This window comes from Ranitomeya imitator, chromosome 6 (assembly GCF_032444005.1).
Source record: "Ranitomeya imitator isolate aRanImi1 chromosome 6, aRanImi1.pri, whole genome shotgun sequence".
In the NCBI taxonomy this organism is placed as follows: domain Eukaryota; kingdom Metazoa; phylum Chordata; class Amphibia; order Anura; family Dendrobatidae; genus Ranitomeya; species Ranitomeya imitator.
The window spans coordinates 183,912,444-183,931,848 of record NC_091287.1 but is presented as its reverse complement, the minus strand read 5'-3'; the positions used below and the strand labels follow the sequence as shown (position 1 = coordinate 183,931,848).

General features: G+C 43.3%; 1 protein-coding gene across 1 annotated transcript in view; it reads left to right on the top strand.

Annotated features, from left to right (window-relative positions):
- ADCY1 (adenylate cyclase 1) overlaps nucleotides 1-19,405 on the top strand; it is a 614,659-nt gene that overhangs the window by 337,670 nt on the left and 257,584 nt on the right. The window contains exon 7 of the mRNA XM_069730375.1: nucleotides 17,482-17,623. Within this exon, the coding sequence (XP_069586476.1) occupies nucleotides 17,482-17,623 (142 nt within the window). The remainder of the gene's footprint in view (nucleotides 1-17,481; nucleotides 17,624-19,405) is intronic.

The window sequence follows — 19,405 nt, the reverse complement described above, 5'->3', positions numbered from 1 at the left end:
AACCAAGTGTCAATCATTTAAAAGTTTTTGGATGTAAAGTTTTCATATTCATTCCAACAGAAAAACGTTCCAAACTTCAAAACAGATCCATGGAAGGAATATTTGTTGGATATAGTGAAAATTGCAAAGGATACAGAATCCTAGATCCCAAAACAGACAAGAGTTACGGTGAGTAACAGTGTGACATTCATTGAAGATTTGAATGAAGACATTATGATTTCAGTTGAAACAAAAAATGAGAAAACCAATAATGACACAACTGAAGAAATATCTGATGAGAAAGAAGCAGAAGTTAATGAAGAACAAAATACTGAAAGTGAAGAATCACAACTACAAACAGACACAGAACCAAGACGTTCAATGAGAGAACAAAGGAAAACCACCAAAACGTCTCTCATACAAGACAAGCACAAGAAAAATCTATGAGCCTACTTCTTGGGAGGAAATATCTAAACTTCCAGTGGAAGAAGCTAATAAATGGATAGAAGTGTGACGCCCAGGAGACCGGGGTACCCAGCACCGGACCAATGGGGTCTGTCTCTTGAGGGAGATGTCACAGGTGGCTTGACCCGGTGCTGTGGCCTCAGGCAATGCACAGTGTAAGGGGTATCATGAGGGAACAGGCACTTACTTGATCAGCAGCAGGTTCTCTCAGCGGTGATGATCCTGATCCTGGATAGATAGCTATTGTCCAAATGAAAGTCTGAGGCACTGAAACGTTTAACCAGTTTACTTCAACATAAAGGGATTTACAACCAGTCCTGTCACTGGCGTCTGTATGGGAACTCTGAGTTACTTTGACCCTGCCGGGGTCTTCGCCTCTTATTGTACGCAGTTTCTGTGTGGCCCTGCTGCTGTATGTGAACTGGCTGCCAGCCCAATCTGTCCCCTCCGGGTCCTGGTTCGACGGGCAATCCGAGTCCTTTTATCGGCTTACCCCCTCCGGGAGTACCGCTGAACTCTGTGTCTGTTGCTGCGTCCGGCCCTAGTGAAGCTGATATCACCCCACGTTTTTCCGGTTGCTGTATTATATATAATGAATACAGCCACGGATCCGGTATCCGTCTTTGCGCCTGTTCTGGGCAGTGATTAATGCTACCCGGTTCTCACAATGTCCTTTTTCTCTGTCTCTCTTCTCCTCAGGCCAGTGATTTAGGCCTGGAAACAGTCACAGGGCTGTTAGTAATTCAGCTGTATGACCTCTCACTTTCAGCTCTTTAGCCCAACTGCCAGTTTTTCTCTCAGACCAGAATGGATCAAGGGGAGTCTCTGGAGCTCCCCCTTCTGGCCGGAGGTGGTAGTGCAGTTTTGCTATCTTATTACTTGTATTTAGTGTCAGTAACTATTTTTGTGGCAAATACCCCTAGGGGTGCCACATTCCCCCTTAGTTAAGAACAGTACTCCGGGACTGTGGGACGATAACATTTTGAAATAACAATTAATATGTACAGAGTCTTAAAAATGAAAAGTTACAAAAACCACTCAAGGAAACAAAAATAGAGCTCTGTAAAAAGTCACTTCAAATAGCGTCCATTAATACAGTTCTATCCTTGAAGGTACTAGGAAAGGCACTGCACTTTGTGTCCAGGAATTTAGTTCCACTTTTCCAACAAAGTTGTCAATATAAAGTCTAAAGAAAGTTCAAAAAGAGCAAAAAGCAAAGTTCAAAAAGCAGTCTTTCCGGAGCTTTGATTTAGTGCCTCCGGGCTGATAACAAGTTCAAGAATATGCAAGAAGTTCATACAGACAAGTCTCTGTAGTTACTGGGCTTAAACGTTGCAGAATGATAACAATGACTATAGTTTTATAATTGGTAATCTGCATACCTGGCCGGTAATTGACCCTGGGTACTACGCTGTGATCTACGTAATAGCGGTATCTCTCCATGTGGTGTACTACTGTCTACTGCGGATCTAGTATCTGCCCGCTCTGCTAAAGATAATTCCATGACTATGGAGTTGGCAAGTCCACCGTGAATGGGATTACTCTGATCAGGAATCTGTTCTTCCTGGCCTGGAACCTCCTGTAGTACGGGGTCAGCCTCTTCCTGTCTTGGGACTTCTGGTATTGGGTTCGGTTTTGGGTAAAAGGCCACCATGGGAACCACTACTGCACCATGGTATGTTAGTAGGGTTTTGGGAAAGTCTCCTATACAAGTGTGATACATTTCCTCTTCTTTTTCCTTTACTGGTTGAACCTGTATGGGTTGAATAACTTCTGGTTCTGACTGGACAACTTCTGGCTCTTTCAATGCTTCCGGACACAATTTAAGATTGTCTCTTGACACTAGTACAGATGTTAAGCCTCCGTTTTTGCTAATGAGACACATTTTAGGATTATCCATTCTTGTTGGTAAAACTGTGTAGGGTACGGCTTCCCACTGATTGTCTAGTTTGTTGGTTCGACGGTTTCTCTTGAGCACTTGGTCACCCGGTCTTAATGGGGTCGCTAGAGCATTCTGGTTGAAAGTTCGCTCTTGTCTTTCTCTAGTTTGCTGAAGGCTTCTTTCCACACTCTCTTGCACTTGGCGATACTGCTTTTGCCGTGTGATATCCCAATTGGAGTCTTGAACTTCTGCGTCTGGTTTCAGAATTCCCATTTCTAGATCGATTGGTAATTGGCCGGGTCTTGCACGCATAAGGTAAGCTGGGGTGCAGTTGGTGGAGCTCACCGGGACATGATTATACAGATCCACCAAGTCAGGCAATTTCTCTGGCCATTGATTCCTTTCTGTCTCAGGTAAAGTCTTTAGTAGGTCTATTACAATACGGTTCATCTTCTCGCATAAGCCATTTGTTTGTGGATGATAGGCCGTCGTCTGGATCTTTTTACAACCATACATATTACAGAATTCTCTGAAGATCTCTGATTCAAAGGCTGTACCTTGGTCGGTGAGAACCTGTTCCGGATATCCATGGGGTCTACAAAAGTACGTTTGGAACGCTTTGGCTGCTGTTTTTGCTGTCAGATCTTTTACGGGTACTACTACCAAGAAGCGTGAATAATGGTCCACGATGGTCAAGGCATAGACATAGCCGGACCGGCTTGGTGTCAACTTCACGTGGTCTATGGCTACAAGTTCAAGTGGTTGTTTGGTGATAATGGGCTGCAGTGGTGCTCTTTGGTTCTTTTGATCGTTTCTTCTGAGGTTGCACGGGCCACAGTTTCTGCACCACTGTTCGATTTATTTTCTCATCCCGACCCAATAAAATCTTTCTCTTAGAAGTACTTCTAACTTTTTCCAACCGACGTGACCAGCACCATTATGGTAAGCTTTGAGGACCATCTTCACATCTTGTTTAGGCACGATAATCTGCCAAACCAATTTATGTGTTTTCGGATTGGTGTACCTTCTACAGAGCTTCCCTTGATACAGGAACATTTTGCCTCTCAATTTCCAGAGTTGATGCGTCTCTTCTGGGGCATCCTCATCGGGATATGCACTTTGCTCAGTCAGCAGTTCCTTCACCAACTTCACAGCCGGATTGCTGTCTTGGGTGTCAGCCCATCTATGGTGTGCTAACGGATTAAAATTCACCTCTTGTTGTTTCTGATAGGTACTTGACTGATGATGTTTTGCCTTGGGATGATGGAAGGCTGGTAGTTCAATTTCTTCAAGCTCCCCCGTTTCTTCTTCTACATCTCTCAAGTGTGGCATCCGGGATAGGGCATCGGCATTTCCATTCTTGCGACCTGCTCGATACTTGATTATGAAGTTGTAATTAGATAACCGGGCTATCCATCGCTGTTCGAACGCACCTAATTTGGCTGTGTCCAGATGGGTCAACGGATTGTTGTCAGTATAGACAATAAATTCTGCAGCGGCCAGATAGTGTTTGAAACGTTCAGTCACAGCCCAAACTACTGCCAGTAGTTCCAATTTGAAGGAGCTGTAATTTTCTGAATTTCTTTCAGTTGGCCGGAGCTTTCTACTTGCAAAGGCGATGACTTTCTCCCGACCTTCTTGCTATTGTGACAGCACCGTTCCTAGTCCCACATTACTGGCATCGGTGTAGAGGATGAAAGGTTGATGGTAATCTGGGTATGCCAGAACCTCTTCTCCGGTTAGTGCCTTCTTTAGCTGTTCAAAGGAGTCTTCCCTTTCGTCGTTTCACTGAAAAGGAGGGTTTCGGTTTGAAGGTTTCTTCGTCTGCCCTACCAAGGCGTCTTGCAAGGGTGCTGCCAACTTGGTAAATCCTTTTATAAATCTGCGATAGTAACCCACCAATCCCAGGAATTGCCTCACTTCTTTTGCTTTGGTAGGTCTTGGCCAATACCTTATGGCGCTTATTTTCTCGGGATCTGGTGCTACTCCCTCCGAACTCACGATGTGTCCCAGGTACTGTACCTTTGGCTTGAGAAGGTGACATTTGGATGGCTTGATTTTCATGCCATACCTGGATAAGGCTTCGAACACTTCTGCCAGGTCTATTAAGTGTTGTTCGTAAGTCTTTGAGTAGACGATCACATCATCTAGGTACAGGAGGACGGTCTCGAAGTCCTTGTGTCCGAGGCAGCATTCCATCAGCCGCTGGAAGGTACCGGATGCGTTGCAGAGTCCGAATGGCATGCGATTAAATTCACATAGACCCATTGGTGTGGTGAATGCCGTCTTTTCCTTATCTCTCTCAGCCACAGGGACTTGCCAATACCCGCTTGTTAAGTCTAAGGTGGAAAAATAATTAGCAGATTTCAAAGCAGTCAAGGACTCTTCTATCCTAGGCAAGGGGTAGGCGTCTTTATGGGTGATGTTATTAATCCGCCGGTAGTCTACGCACATTCTCATGGTTCCGTCCTTTTTTTTGACAATCACTAGAGGGGCCGCCCAGGGGCTACAGCTGTCTCTTATTACCCCGGCCTGTTTCATCTCCCTCAGCATATCTTTTGCACATTGATAGTGAGCGGGCGGTATGGGTCTATATCTTTCTTTTATTGGGGGATGGTCACCGGTGGGGATTGTGTGTTCTACCCCTTCTATCCGTCCGAAGTCCAATGGGTGTTTACTGAAGACTTGTTCATATTCCGTCACTAGCCTATACACCCCTTGTTTTTGATGGGGAGGTGTTGAATTTATGCCCACGTGTAGCTGTTGGCACCAATCCTGCAAATCTCCATCTGAGCCGTTGACTTCCACCTGACAGGTTGGTTCTAAGGGCTCAATGGTTGTGATGGCATTGTTGTCAACAGTATATAGCTTTGCCACTGTAGCATACCTTGGCAAAGTGACCTCTTCCTCTCCACAGTTCAAACGTCGTACCGGCACTCGTCCCCGGTGTACCTCGACTACCCCTCGTGCTGTGAGTATAGTGGGCCTGCTGTCGGTGTACACTGGTTCTATTAAGGCTTGATAATCTCGTCCCTTAGTACCAATGGCTGCTCTACACCATACCAGCATTTCTGTTTTTGGTGGGATTACAATAGACGTTGGATCACTTACCCTCACACTGCCGATTTCTCCACCTGCAACTTCTACCTGTTGCCTTAACATCAATACTTTTATTTCCCTCCGGAGAACTCTCTGCTGGTAGGATTGGGCAGTTTCAGCAATTTGCTGTAAGACAGAAATAACTTCGGCAAAGCAGTTCTCTAACACATTCATTCCTATTAATACAGTTGGTTCACAGTTCCGCCGGTCAACATCAACAACAATTATACCCTGTTTCTTCAATTCTACTTTACCAATCTTTATAGTCATCTCCCTGAATCCTAGTTTCGGTACCAACTTACCATTACTGGCCCATATATCTAGTTCAACATCAGAGGGCCCTTTATCAATATCTGCATCAGCCCAGTACCTCTTATAAAGGATATACGGTATAGATGAAATCTGGGAACCTGTGTCCAGCAAAGCGATGAGGGGAATTCCGTCCAGCACGATAGGGATAATGGGTCGTCCTCCGATGTACCTGTCGTGCCAGGGTGTTGGGCCTTGAAAGTTCATTCCTGTGAAGCGGCCCGCATTCCCAGGGGATTCCCGTTTAAATCACAATCTCGTGCAAAATGGCCTGGCTGCTGGCAACGGCGGCAAATGGGCTGTCCATCCGGTTGGTAGCGGTCGCGGGGTCGTCCTCTCCATGTCGGGTATTTCCGGGATCTCATCCATGGAACATCCTCTCTACGGTTTGCCAACTCCATCTTGGGTCCTCTCATCTCCTGCATGGTTTTAGCCATTGAAGCAACAACATCAGTTAAAGAGTCAAGCTTTTGTTGAAGAGCCTCATTAGTACTGGGCCCCAGGGGCTTAGCAATGGCCCCGGACATAGCTGATGTCACTTGCACTCCCTGTTGTTGAGGTGCCTCTGCCATGGGTTGCACAGGATCCTGATCCCGAGGTGCCTCTGCCAGCTGGAGACGTATAGCGCTCTCCTTTAATTGGGCAAATGTCAATTCAGGGTTCTTAAAAACAAGCATACTCACATGCCCCCGGTGAGAAGGGGTGTAGAGTCCCTCAATAAATTGATCTCTTAGCAGTTTATCCGCTCCGGTGTTAAAAATGGGTTCAGCCAGTGTAAGTGATTTAAGGGCTTCCTGCAGGTTTAAGGCAAAGTCTCTCACGCCCTCATTAGCTTTTTGTTTGCAATTAAAGAATCGTACTTTAGCTTTGCTGCCAGCAGTGGTTTCAAATGTAGCTTTTAATCCAGCAAATATGTGTTCAACAGTGCCTTTTAGATCAGCTGCCCATGCTGTGACTTCTCGCTTAGCATGGCCACTTAACTGCATCATCAGGAGACTAACACGCTGAACTTCACCCACGGGGAACATGTCAAAATGGGCCAGCATCTTTTCTCTGAAATCGTCAAGGGTATTAGGCTCACCTTCATACATTGGAAGCCACGGGCCACGCGGGGTATATGGCATCAGCACCGGCATGATGGGCGCCACTCCTTGCACCGCTGCGCTACCGGACTCTCTATCGACACTCTGTCTTTCAGCTGCATTAGCGTCGCCGGGTGCTGCGGCGTCTCCGTGCTGCGACATACTGTGCCCCCTTAGTTAATCCGGACCCTTCCGGTCCTCCGCTTCCGTCGGGATAGTGTAGATTCGTTCCGCTGTGCAGCAGGATTGGTTTTCCCCTTGCTCTGACGTCAGAGCGCTCAGCTTGGTACCGCCCACAATGACACGCCCCCTGCTGCTCCCGCCCGCCACGCTCTCTGAAATGGCGGATTCTGAAGTTTTTCAGTCAGACTGGGGCTCAGGTAATGGCGTAGCTCAATTAACAGTCTCGTGCCTAACGGTTATGAGGTGATGGCGGCCATCTTTATTCCATTATAACCAATGGGGAAAAGTCACTTTCAATAGTTTTTAATGGGAAATGGAATTTTCTTTAATAAAGTCAATTTTCAAGATTTTTCATCCAAGTTTTCACAGTTTTGGGCTCCAATCACGGCACACAATACCCGGTATATGGGCTGGCTGAATCCTGTTCGTGACGCCAATTGTGACGCCCAGGAGACCGGTGTACCCAGCACCGGACCAATGGGGTCTGTCTCTTGAGGGAGATGTCACGGGTGGCTTGACCCGGTGCTGTGGCCTCAGGCAATGCACAGTGTAAGGGGTATCATGAGGGAACAGGCACTTACTTGATCAGCAGCAGGTTCTCTCAGCGGTGATGATCCTGATCCTGGATAGATAGCTATTGTCCAAATGAAAGTCTGAGGCACTGAAACGTTTAACCAGTTTACTTCAACATAAAGGGATTTACAACCAGTCCTGTCACCGGAGTCTGTATGGGAACTCTGAGTTACTTTGACCCTGCCGGGGTCTTCGCCTCTTATTGTACGCAGTTTCTGTGTGGCCCTGCTGCTGTATGTGAACTGGCTGCCGGCCCAATCTGTCCCCTCCGGGTCCTGGTTCGACGGGCAACCCGAGTCCTTTTATCGGCTTACCCCCTCCGGGAGTACCGCTGAACTCTGTGTCTGTTGCTGCGTCCGGCCCTAGTGAAGCTGATATCACCCCACGTTTTTCCGGTTGCTGTATTATATATAATGAATACAGCCACGGATCTGGTATCCGTCTTTGCGCCTGTTCTGGGTAGTGATTAATGCTACCCGGTTCTCACAATGTCCTTTTTCTCTGTCCCTCTTCTCCTCAGGCCAGTGATTTAGGCCTGGAAACAGTCACAGGGCTGTTAGTAATTCAGCTGTATGACCTCTCACTTTCAGCTCTTTAGCCCAACTGCCAGTTTTTCTCTCAGACCAGAATGGATCAAGGGGAGTCTCTGGAGCTCCCCCTTCTGGCCGGAGGTGGTAGTGCAGTTTTGCTATCTTATTACTTGTATTTAGTGTCAGTAACTATTTTTGTGGCAAATACCCCTAGGGGTGCCACAGAAGCAACAGAAACAGAAATTAAATCCATTCAAGATTCAAATACATGGACACTGACAGATTTACCAGAAGGAAGAAAAACCATAGGATGTAAATGGATTTTTAAAGTTAAATACCAGATGGCACAGCTGAAAGATACCGAGCAAGACTCGTAGCTAAAGGGTATTCTCAAAAATATGGAGAAGACTATGATGAGACATTTGCTCCAGTTGTCAAACACACTACAATAAGAACTTTACTTACAGTTGCAGCAATGAAACAGATGCAACTGAGACATCTGGATGTAAAGACATCTTTTCTGAATGGAGATTTAACAGAAGACATTTATATGGAACAACCTCCAGGATTCAAAGATGAAAGAAATCCAAACAAAGATTGTAAACTACAGAAAAGCATATATGGTTTAAAGCAAGCAGCTAAAGCGTGGAATGACAAAATCACGGAAGTACTTACAAATGAAAAATTTCAAAGAAGCAAAGCTGATCCATGCTTATACACAAAAAGGCTGATTGATAGATGGATTTACATACTCATATATGTAGACGACATTTTGATTTGTTTTGAACAAGAAAGGGATAACGAAAACATTCTAAAAATCCTGAAGCAACATTTCGAAATCAAAGACTTGGGAAATGTAAAACAATATCTAGGAATACAAGTAGAAAGAGAAGAAGATGGAAGTTTCCTACTGAATCAAAATCATATGATTCAAGACATAACAGAAAAATGAACAGTGAACAAAATATGCTACCAAATAATGAAGAATACAGAACAGCAATAGGAAAACTACTGTATCTAGCAACCGTTACAAGACCAGACATCGCAGCAGCAGTAGGAATCCTGAGTAGAAAGGCATCAAAACCAAATAAAGCTGATTGGAATGCCGTGAAGAGAGTAATACGTTATTTGAAAGGAACTAGCAATGTTAAGCTGAAATTACCCACAAGCGATGATTGCATTTTAACAGGATATGTTGATGCAGATTGGGCTGGAGATCCAACTGACAGAAGATCTACCAGTGGACATATTTTTTTCCTCTCAGGTGGACCAATAAGTTGGACAAGTAAGAAACAGTCAATTGTGACACTATCTTCAACAGAAGCAGAATATGTTGCCGCAGCACACGCGAGTCAAGAAGTACTGTGGTTAAGACAATTGTTGACAGAATTAGGACAACCACAGTTGGCACCAACAAAACTAAAAGAGGACAATCAAGGATGTCTTGTTCTTGCTCAGATGGAAAGAGTCAATCCAAGAACCAAACATATTGATGTGAAATATCATTTCTTGAGAGATCATCAGGAACACGGAGTCTTGAAGTTAGAGTACTGTCCTACTGAAGAAATGACAGCAGACATTTTCACGAAGGCGTTGAATGCTGATAAACATCAGAGACTAATAAAAAAGTTGGGTTTGATTGAATAAGTTCTTACTGTTGAGAAAGGGTGTTGGCATATGCAACAGATTGGGACTTATTATAAGTGAAAGGAGGTCTTTATACTAACCAGACAGCAGATGGCGATAGTGTGTAAAGTCATATACTTGCTGTAATGTGGGGAGGGAAGCTCTCAGTGGTTGGTTGGTTGTTTTCTTACTTTCGGTTTTGCTTTTCTTCATGAATGTGTTGTCTTCAGTGCACGGACTGTGTGACACTGAATTGTATCTCATGTTTATCCAGTATGAAGTAAATACTGTTTACTCAAGATATCTTGCTGATTGAAGCTCTCCTAAGTACAGTGGTGACTGCAAGAAGACGCACTCTGCAACATCTTATGGGGCCATAACGTTTGTACAGCACTATATGGGGCAAATATTTTTATGGAGCATCTTATGCGGCCATAATTAACGTTTGTGGAGCATTATATGGGGCAAGTGTCTGTATGGAGCATCTTATGGGGCCATAATCATTGTTTGTGCAGCACTATATGGGGAAAATATGTTTATGGAGCATCTTATGGGGCCATAATCAACATTTGTGCAGCATTATATTGGGCATATATGGGGCCATTATTAACCTTTATGCAGGATTATATGGGGCATATTTTAATATGGAGCATCTTATGGGGCCATCATAAACTGTATGGAGCATTATATGGGGTGCCTGATTCAATATGGATATTCAAAAACACTTAACCTACTGATGTCTCAATTAATTTTACTTTTATTGGTATCTATTTTTACTTTTGACATTTACCGGTAGCTGCTGCATTTCCCACCCTAGGCTTATACTCGAGTCATTAAGTTTTCCCAGTTTTTTGTGGCAAAATTGGGGGGGTCAGCTTATACTCGAGTATATACGGTTCTTAGTCCTTTGTGCATTACTAGGTTGAAGATGCTCATTCACCTTGATTTTAATTGTACAGGCAAGCGAAACAAATCTAGTTCAACTTTCAAAAATAGTGTAATGTAAATAGATTGTTCCCTGTTTCAAGAATTTGAATGATAAAATGAAGGAGTGATAAGTCCAGTCCTAAATGAGGTTATCTGTATGCAAAAACAGTGCACTATGTTAGATATTACAATTGCTATTTAACCATTTCATTCATTGTTTGACTTAGGCTACTTTCTCACTTTGCGTTTTTCAGCTTCCGTCACAATCCGTCATTTTTTGAGACTGCAGGATCCTGCAAAAAAATTTGCAGGATCCTGCATTTTCCCATAGATTTGTATTAGCGACAGACTGTGACGGATGGCCATCTGTCGCGTCCATCGTGCACTGGATGCGTCGTGTTTTCGTGGACCATCAGCACGAAAAAACGTTCAAGGAAACGTTTTTTCATATGTTGGGTCCGCCATTTCCTACCGCGCATGCGCGGCCAGAACTCCGCCCCCTCCTCCCCGGGACTTTACAATGGGCAGCAGATGCATTGAAAAACTGCATCCGCTGCCCACGTTGTGCCAAATTTTCACAACGTGCGTCGGTACGTCTCGCCAACGTTTAGCGACGGACCCGTACTGACGCAAGTGTGAAAGAAGCTTTAGTTTGCTAGTCATCAGTTCCAGTTGCATCATTCATTGTTTAAATGATGTAAAAAAAAACCTTTATTGTTCCAGTCCTCCACTACATAGAATGTGTCTTTAGAACATAATATTTAAGTATGTTTCACCTTTATAGTTTATTTGATTGCCGGAATTGAGACCTATTCAGATCTTTTCTTTCTTTTCTTTTTCCCTTATTTTTCTTCTCTCGTCTTCCATCCCTCCTACATTTTCAACTTTTCATTGAATGTAACAATAGCCTAATTTTTCTTTTGTACCCTTGATGTAAGGTGCTTTAACATTCTTGAAAAACATTCTTAGATAGTAATAAAAAATACATCTCATCTTCCTCCAAGAAATACTTCATCTTTGTGACATAGGTATTACACATGTCCAAGAAAAATAGGTTTCATAAGGACATTTGCATGGTCCCGAGCTTCAAAATGTACCCTGCAGTTGTCGTTGAGCTGGCATTCTTTGTTTAAATAGTGTTGACTACAAAACTGTAATATAATAGTACCACCCCAGAAAATGGGTATAAATCTACTTAGGTTAGCATAGAAAGCAATATATCCCTCTACATTTCCTTCAATGCTGCGCAGACAAACCTCTTTCTTAATCTTTCAAAAGTTGCAGACAGTGACTGGTAAGTATAATATTAGGGTCATAATGTGACGCTAGTCACTATTCACAGACAAGCCGTGAGGCAGGGTAGTCAAACTTTCCGGGGTCATATACTAAGAACGCACGTAAAAAGCTACAGGGCAAAGATAAAGGTGAAGTCTGGTCACACTCAGAATACCAGAAAGATTGTGGATCAGAGCAACAGGGCTAGGCAAACAGATGTTCAGAATGAGATCCAAGGTCAGGAAGCAAGAGTTCAATAAACAGAGCATAGAAATACAAGGCAAACAACTGAACAGCTGCTACGTGTGGCAGAGATCTGGGACCGACAGCTCTATTAAGTAGCTGGGTAATGACAGTCACCACATACAAGACATACTGAACAGTGGAATCATAACGCAGCAAAGCTGCATTAGTAGCACCGTTCCAGGACCAGCACTGAATAAAAAAACCCACTGGAGTGGTGCTTTAAAGGGAATCTGTCAGTAGGATCAACCATCCTAAGCCATCTATATGGGCCTGTAAGTTATAGGAAGCTGACTAAGTGGGACCTTCATACAGTATTTGTGATCCAATGTCTTAATTCAGAGAAATCCACATTTTTCTTACATGAAATTTAGCAGTTCAGGACTATTGGCCAGACATAGATCTGCATGAGAATCTACCTCCAAAGCTTGTTTTAAATAAAAAATGTTTTACCAGTGTGAAACATTTACCTGACACAGGATTGTAGGACTGAACTTTGCATTGTCTTGCGTTGTTGTTGTTGCGTTGTTGAACTTTGCGTTGTTTTGTTGTAACAAACATGATAGCAGCTGCAGTTCTCACATTACTGCTGCATTGCAAACAATATTGCAACATTCTCTGCAAGAAGGAAGCTGAGAGGAATCTGTAGATGTCTCAGTTATATATCACTAACACCTCTCATCAGGAGAGCAGCCATTGCACATCACACTAGTAATGTATCCTTTTATTTATAGCTAGATGGAGGCTGATGCTATCGCATCGGGAGGGCGGTAATGTCACGATGGGGGCAGGCATGCGGTGCTGTTGTTTAATGGCATCCTGTGATAATCTAATGACTTTTGCATGAGGGGACTCATGTGCTTGACGCCTACACTTATATGCATTTTTTTGTCCCAGCGATGCTGTTGCTCTTCTAGTGTCTCATTTGCCCTTTGTTGTCTTCGACGTTGTGCCTTTGCTGCTTTCCTTTCATTGTCATTGGCATACTTTTTATGAGGAGCCATGTTGGCATTGATATTTGCTTGTTAAAGGGGTTTTCCCACGAACAAAAGTTAATTTTAAAAATCGTCTTTGTCTGACCGTGTACAGAACATACCACAGCTCCTGGGCAGGGGAGGAAGCAAAAGACAATATTGACATTACAGCAGGAGATCGCAGTGGATACATTTGGTGAGGTAAAATATTTTTTAAAAACAGTTAGTGAAATATTTCACCTCACAAAATGAATCCACTGTGATCCCCTGCTGTAATGTCAATATTGTCAATTTTTAAAATAAACTTTTATTCGTAGGTAAACCCCTTTAATGTGACCGGCTTCCTCTGCCTGTAGACACGTCACGCATCTGCAGCCGGGATCAGGCAAATGATTCACTGCACCTGCACATTATTCGCGCAGGGGCAGTAAATAAGACCGCCGCCATCTTTGTGCAGACAGATAGCAGCGGTCACATTAAAACTGCGCATGCACTCCTCCTGTACAAAGATGGAGGCAGTCAGTGAATCATTCAGCTGATCTTGGCGGCGGCGTGTTCGCGACGGTGTTCCGCTGGTGGTAACGCACAAGATGCTGCGTGAGTGTGTGTGTGAGTGTGTGATGCGTACGGCATATAGTGAGTGAGTGAGTGTGTGTGTGTGTGTGTGTGTGGTGCTACGGTGTTCCGCAGGTGGTACGGCACAATAGGTTGGTACCAGCAGCAGTTTCCATATTGAGACACCCATCACTTGGGTGTTCCAATTTGGCAGTCGGTGAACTTCCTCCGCTTGGAATTCTGGGATACGGCGACATCTGGACAGAACAGGAAATGAAAACATTACAATTATATAAATAGACTAGATGGTGGCCCGATTTTAACGCATCGGGTATTCTAGAATATGTATGTAAATAGCAGCCACATAGTATGTAGCACAGGCCACGACATATTCTTGAATACCCGATGCGTTATTACAAGCCACGCAGTATATAACAGTGGCCACACAGTATATAACAGTGGCCACGCAGTATATAACACAGGCCAAACAGTATATAACACAGCCCACGCAGTATATAACATTGCCCACATAGTATATAACACTGCCCATGTAGTATATAGCAGCCATGTAGTATATAACGCAGCCCACACAGTATATAACACTGCCCACGTAGTATACAGCGGCCATGTAGTATATAAGGCAGCCCACGCAGTATATAACATTGTCCACATAGTATATAACACTGCCCACATAGTACATAGCAGCCATGTAGTATATAACGCAGTTCACGCAGTATGTAGCAATTTTGGCACTATATGCATGGTTAAAAAAGACTTAAAAAATAAGCATATACTTACCTTCCGAAGGCCAAATGAAGTCCTGGCACCTGTGTGCGGTGCACGCGGCAGCTTCTGGTCCCAGGGTTGGTATGAGCCCAGGACCTGTGATGACGTCATGGAAGGTCCTTCTCACATAGCATCCTTGGCACCGGAACCTGCCGCTTGCACTGCCGAGGACACCGCGCCACGTCAGAGGGTGAGAATAACCTTTTTTTTAATTGTTATTATTTGTAACATTAGATCTTTTTTACTATTGATGCTGCATATGCATCATTAATAGTAAAAAGTTGGTCACACAGGGTTAATAGCTGCATTAATGGAGTGTGTTACACCGCGGCATAACGCAGTCCATTAACGTTGCCATTAACCCTGTCTGAGGGCTGACTGGTGGGAGTATGGAGCGGGCACTGACTGCGGGGAGGAAGGAGCGGCCATTTTGCCGCCGGACTATACCCGTCGCTGATTGGTTGTGGCAATTGTTGTGAGCGTTTTGCCACGACCAATCAGTGACTTGGATTTCCATGACAGACCAAGGCCGCGACCAATGAATATCCGTGACAGACAGACAGAAGGACAGACAGAAAGACGGAAGTGAGACTTAGACAATTATATAGTAGGTGATCTCTGAAGGCAGATTCTCATGCATATCAGAGTCCGGCCCATAGTCCTTAGCTGCTCATTTACATAGAAGAAAAACATGGATTTCTGTGGAATAAGACACTGGATCATACAGTAGATATTCAGGTATACGTCAGATGCTGGTACAGTTCAATGCAATGATTGAGGAGAGAGCGTCTGCTGATGCTCCCTCTCCCATCATTCCCTGCTCTGCTTCTGACACTGTGGGTGCACGCACACTTTCTGGGTACCAGGCAGTGCAGCGGCAGCCGCCGAGACAGGAGCAGGGCGGGCCCGAAGAGAGGTGAGGAGTGTGTTTTGTTTTTTATACTGGACTGTGTGGCCATTCTCGAGGGGGGGAGAGATGCGGGCTGTGCTGTATACTACTACATGGGCTGTGCTGTATACTACTGTGTGGGCTGTGCTGTATACTACTGTGTGGGCTGTGCTATATACTACTATGTGGGCTGTGATGTATACTACTGTGTGGGCTGTGCTGTATACTACTGTGTGGGCTGTACTAAATACTACTGTGTGGGCTGTGCTGTATACTACTGTGTGAGCTGTGTTGTATACTACTGTGTGGGCTGTGCTGTATACTACTGTGTGGGCTGTGCTGTGTACTACTGTGTGGGCTGTGCTGTATACTACTGTGTGGGCTGTGCTGTATACTATTACACGAGCTGTGCTGTATACTACTATGCGGGCTGTGCTGTATACTACTGTGTGGGCTGTACTGTATACTACTGTGTGGGCTGTGCTGTATACTACTATGTGCGCTGTGGTGTATAATACTATGTGGGCTGTGCTGTATACTACTACGCGGGCTGTGCTGTATACTACTGTGTGGGCTGTGCTGTATACTACTACACAGGCTGTGCTGTATACTACTACTATTCGGGCTGTGCTATATTATGCAGGCTGTGCTATATACTATGCGGGTTGTGCTATATACTATGTGGGCTTTGCTATATACTATGAGGGGTATAATATTTTCTATGGGGGAGGCCATGTTATGTACTATGTGGCTGTGTTATATACTATTGTGGGGGTATATTAAATTCTATGGGGGAGGCTGTGTTATATACTATGGGGGGTATATTATATTCTATGGGGGGATACATTATATATTATGGGGAGGGGGCTGTATTATATTCTCTGGGGGCTGTATTAGATTTTATGAGGGATGATTGTATCATACTCTTTGATGGGGTTGCGTTATATTCTATGGGGAGGTGGGCTGTATTATATTCTATTCGGGGCTACATTATATTCTATGGGGGTCTGTATTATATTTATATTCTATGAGGGGTAATTGCATCATACTCTATGAGGGGGCTGCATTAAACTATGAGGGGGGCTGCATTATATTCTATGGGGGTTACATTATACTCTGGGGTGGCTGCATTATGCTCTGTGGGGTGGCTGCATTATACTCTGTAGGGTGGTGGCTGCATTATACTATATGTGGTCTGCATTATACTGTATCGAGGACTAAGGAGAATACATTATACTATATGAAGAACTATGTGGTGCATTACACTATGGGAAGTGAATTGTACTACATGGATGACTATGGCAGTGCATTATACTATATGGAGCACTATGAGGAGTGTATTATGCTATATGGAGAACTGTGGTGCATATTATAATATATGGAGGACTGCATATTCAGATTGTTTTTGCCAGAACAAAAATCATTGTTCTCAGCAGCACATCACCGTTGTAAACTGTAGATGTGCTGCTGATAACATGATACTGCATGGTGAGCTGTTAGTGATCTATTAGTGATCGTTCTGTCCCATCATTATTCCTCAGCTGGTGGAAAGAGGCCAGGAAACAAGCGTTGAACAACAAGTATTGTTGATCAAACTCATTTAGCGGCCTGAACTCAGCGCATGTAAATACAACCAAAATGCTTTTGTGTGATGTGCAATGTGATAGCATTTGGGGCCCCATTTTAAACTTTGCCTAGGGCCCCACTTTGCCTAAAACCGGCCCTGCCTACAAGTGTACAAAGATATTATACAGTCACCATGTGACAAGTGGGCCTGTGTAACTTCAAATGCCAGGGCTGAATTTTAGTCCCAGTCCGGCCCTGTTGCTGGGTCAGGGTACTGTCTGTTGAGCACACAAGGACAGCACACTGACCATACATGCGACCCCTAAGGTTTTTACCTTGATCAACAGTGTAACTGCACCTTTTTTTATATATTTTGCACAACTCTTGTAAAACACTTTTAAAAAGTGCATTGCGGTCACAAAAGCGAACTAAATGTAATAAAGCAGCCCACAGTTTACTAGGAATGTATTTCATTAACACAGAGAATTGCATATTTAGTGACATAATTGATTATTTCTTTTTTTTGTTTGTCTTTTAGGAAAGTTCATATAACAAAGACCACCTTAGAGTGCCTGAATGGGGATTATGAAGTTGAGCCCGGTTATGGTCATGAAAGAAATAGTTTTTTGAAAAAGCATAATATTGAAACATTTTTCATTGTGCCATCACATCGAAGAAAGGTATGTTTTATTAATGAAAATATTCTCACAGTACTTTCTCCGAATCAATGCACAATATTAAGACTAACATGAGGAAAACATTGTAAGCTCTTCAAGACCACTGTGCACAGAACTGCATTCATTTAGGGAAGTTTTGTGACATTTATCCTTACAAATTTCTTTCTACCATTTTCTTACAGGAGATAAAAAATGAAAAGTATATAAATATGAAAAACATTTGTCAGATTTGTCATTTTTTTCAAAGCAAATTTTACACATGTAAAAATACATAATTTGATATTTTGCTATTTTCTCCACATATAAACAATGTATGCACCTTACTTGAGTTTGTCGGGTTATAAACAGCTGGCTTGAAAAAAAATGAAAAATTGCTGCTAAACTTTTTTCTTCGTTGGAAGCCTTTATTTTCCATTATTTTAACTCAATAAAAAAAATTAACAACAGCAACCATTAGAATCATACAAATGACGTATTAGTTAAACTTATCATCAATATCCATTGTAGCAACTTTACTAAATAGCAGGGAGAGAATTAAAACAAGTCAAGACCGAGTATAGAAAGATTGTTAATACCAAACTCCTACCTTAGGTGAACATTGTGAAGTAGGTTAAAAAGGCAACTAAAAGATCATACACCGATGCTGCACTCACAATACATAAAAATCAGGAATTGAATAAATAGAGGAGGTTCACTTTGGCAAAGGCTAACATGGAGGAACCCCCAAAATAATGATACTAAAATATAGCTTTTAATGAAATACCGTTAAATGGGACAAACAACAAATACAATTACAGATACCACCCTAAAAAGTGTACCCTGTGTTCACCCTATAGGTGATCCCTAAACTGAACTCCTGTCTACCTGCAGAGGTGGGCACCCTATTAGAAACTGTACGAGAATGGCGCCCCACTCGCTGGCATCTGGCTCTACCTGCCCTAGAGTAGCCTATTGATAAGTGATGGCTGACATGCACTCATACCATCCGTTGGGCAGACAATACTGTACAAGGACTAACGAAAAAAAAAGGAAGATAAGTGGGAAAGCAGGTGTTAAAAAGTCGGTGAGAAGGTGACTCAACATGCATAGTCATGATAGTATGTAGTAAAAAAGTGTGACACGTGACCCCACTGAGCTGTTCCTGAACTGAGCTCCTGCCTAGACAGTGGAGGTTGACACCCCACAGTGGATATGGCCCCCCTGCTCAACGAAGTCTCTCACTGGGAAGATCTGATAAACACTAATCCCAGCAGCCAATGACAATGAATGGAAGCAGCAAATGGATAAATGGAAACAACAGATAAATCCCCACAATGTTGCAATGTGGATCAAACCCTGTCCTTAAAAAAAAAATTATAGGCATGGCATATATATATAAACGATAGCATAGAAATAGTCAGAGGGATACTCATCAAGCAGATGTCATGTGACCTCTACACTTTTCACCACACGGTTCATTAAGAGGTAAGATAAGTTTATGCTGCATGGTGCAGAACATACTCCTTCATTTATATACACATGATATAACATTGTGATTCCTCCCCCATTAGCATACATCAGTTAGAAAGTAAAATGTAAACAATGTAAATAGCACAATCAACCACGTCCCTCGTTAGAGAGACATTATTAGGATTTCATAGTCATACTCAACTTCATAAAAATGGTGCTGGTTTTAACCTTTAGTGATGCTGATATGTACCTCATGTCACTAAATAACTTCCAGGTGTTGTCCTTACCGCTTTTCATAAACACCACAGGAGACCCGAAAGTGTGTCATAGGACATG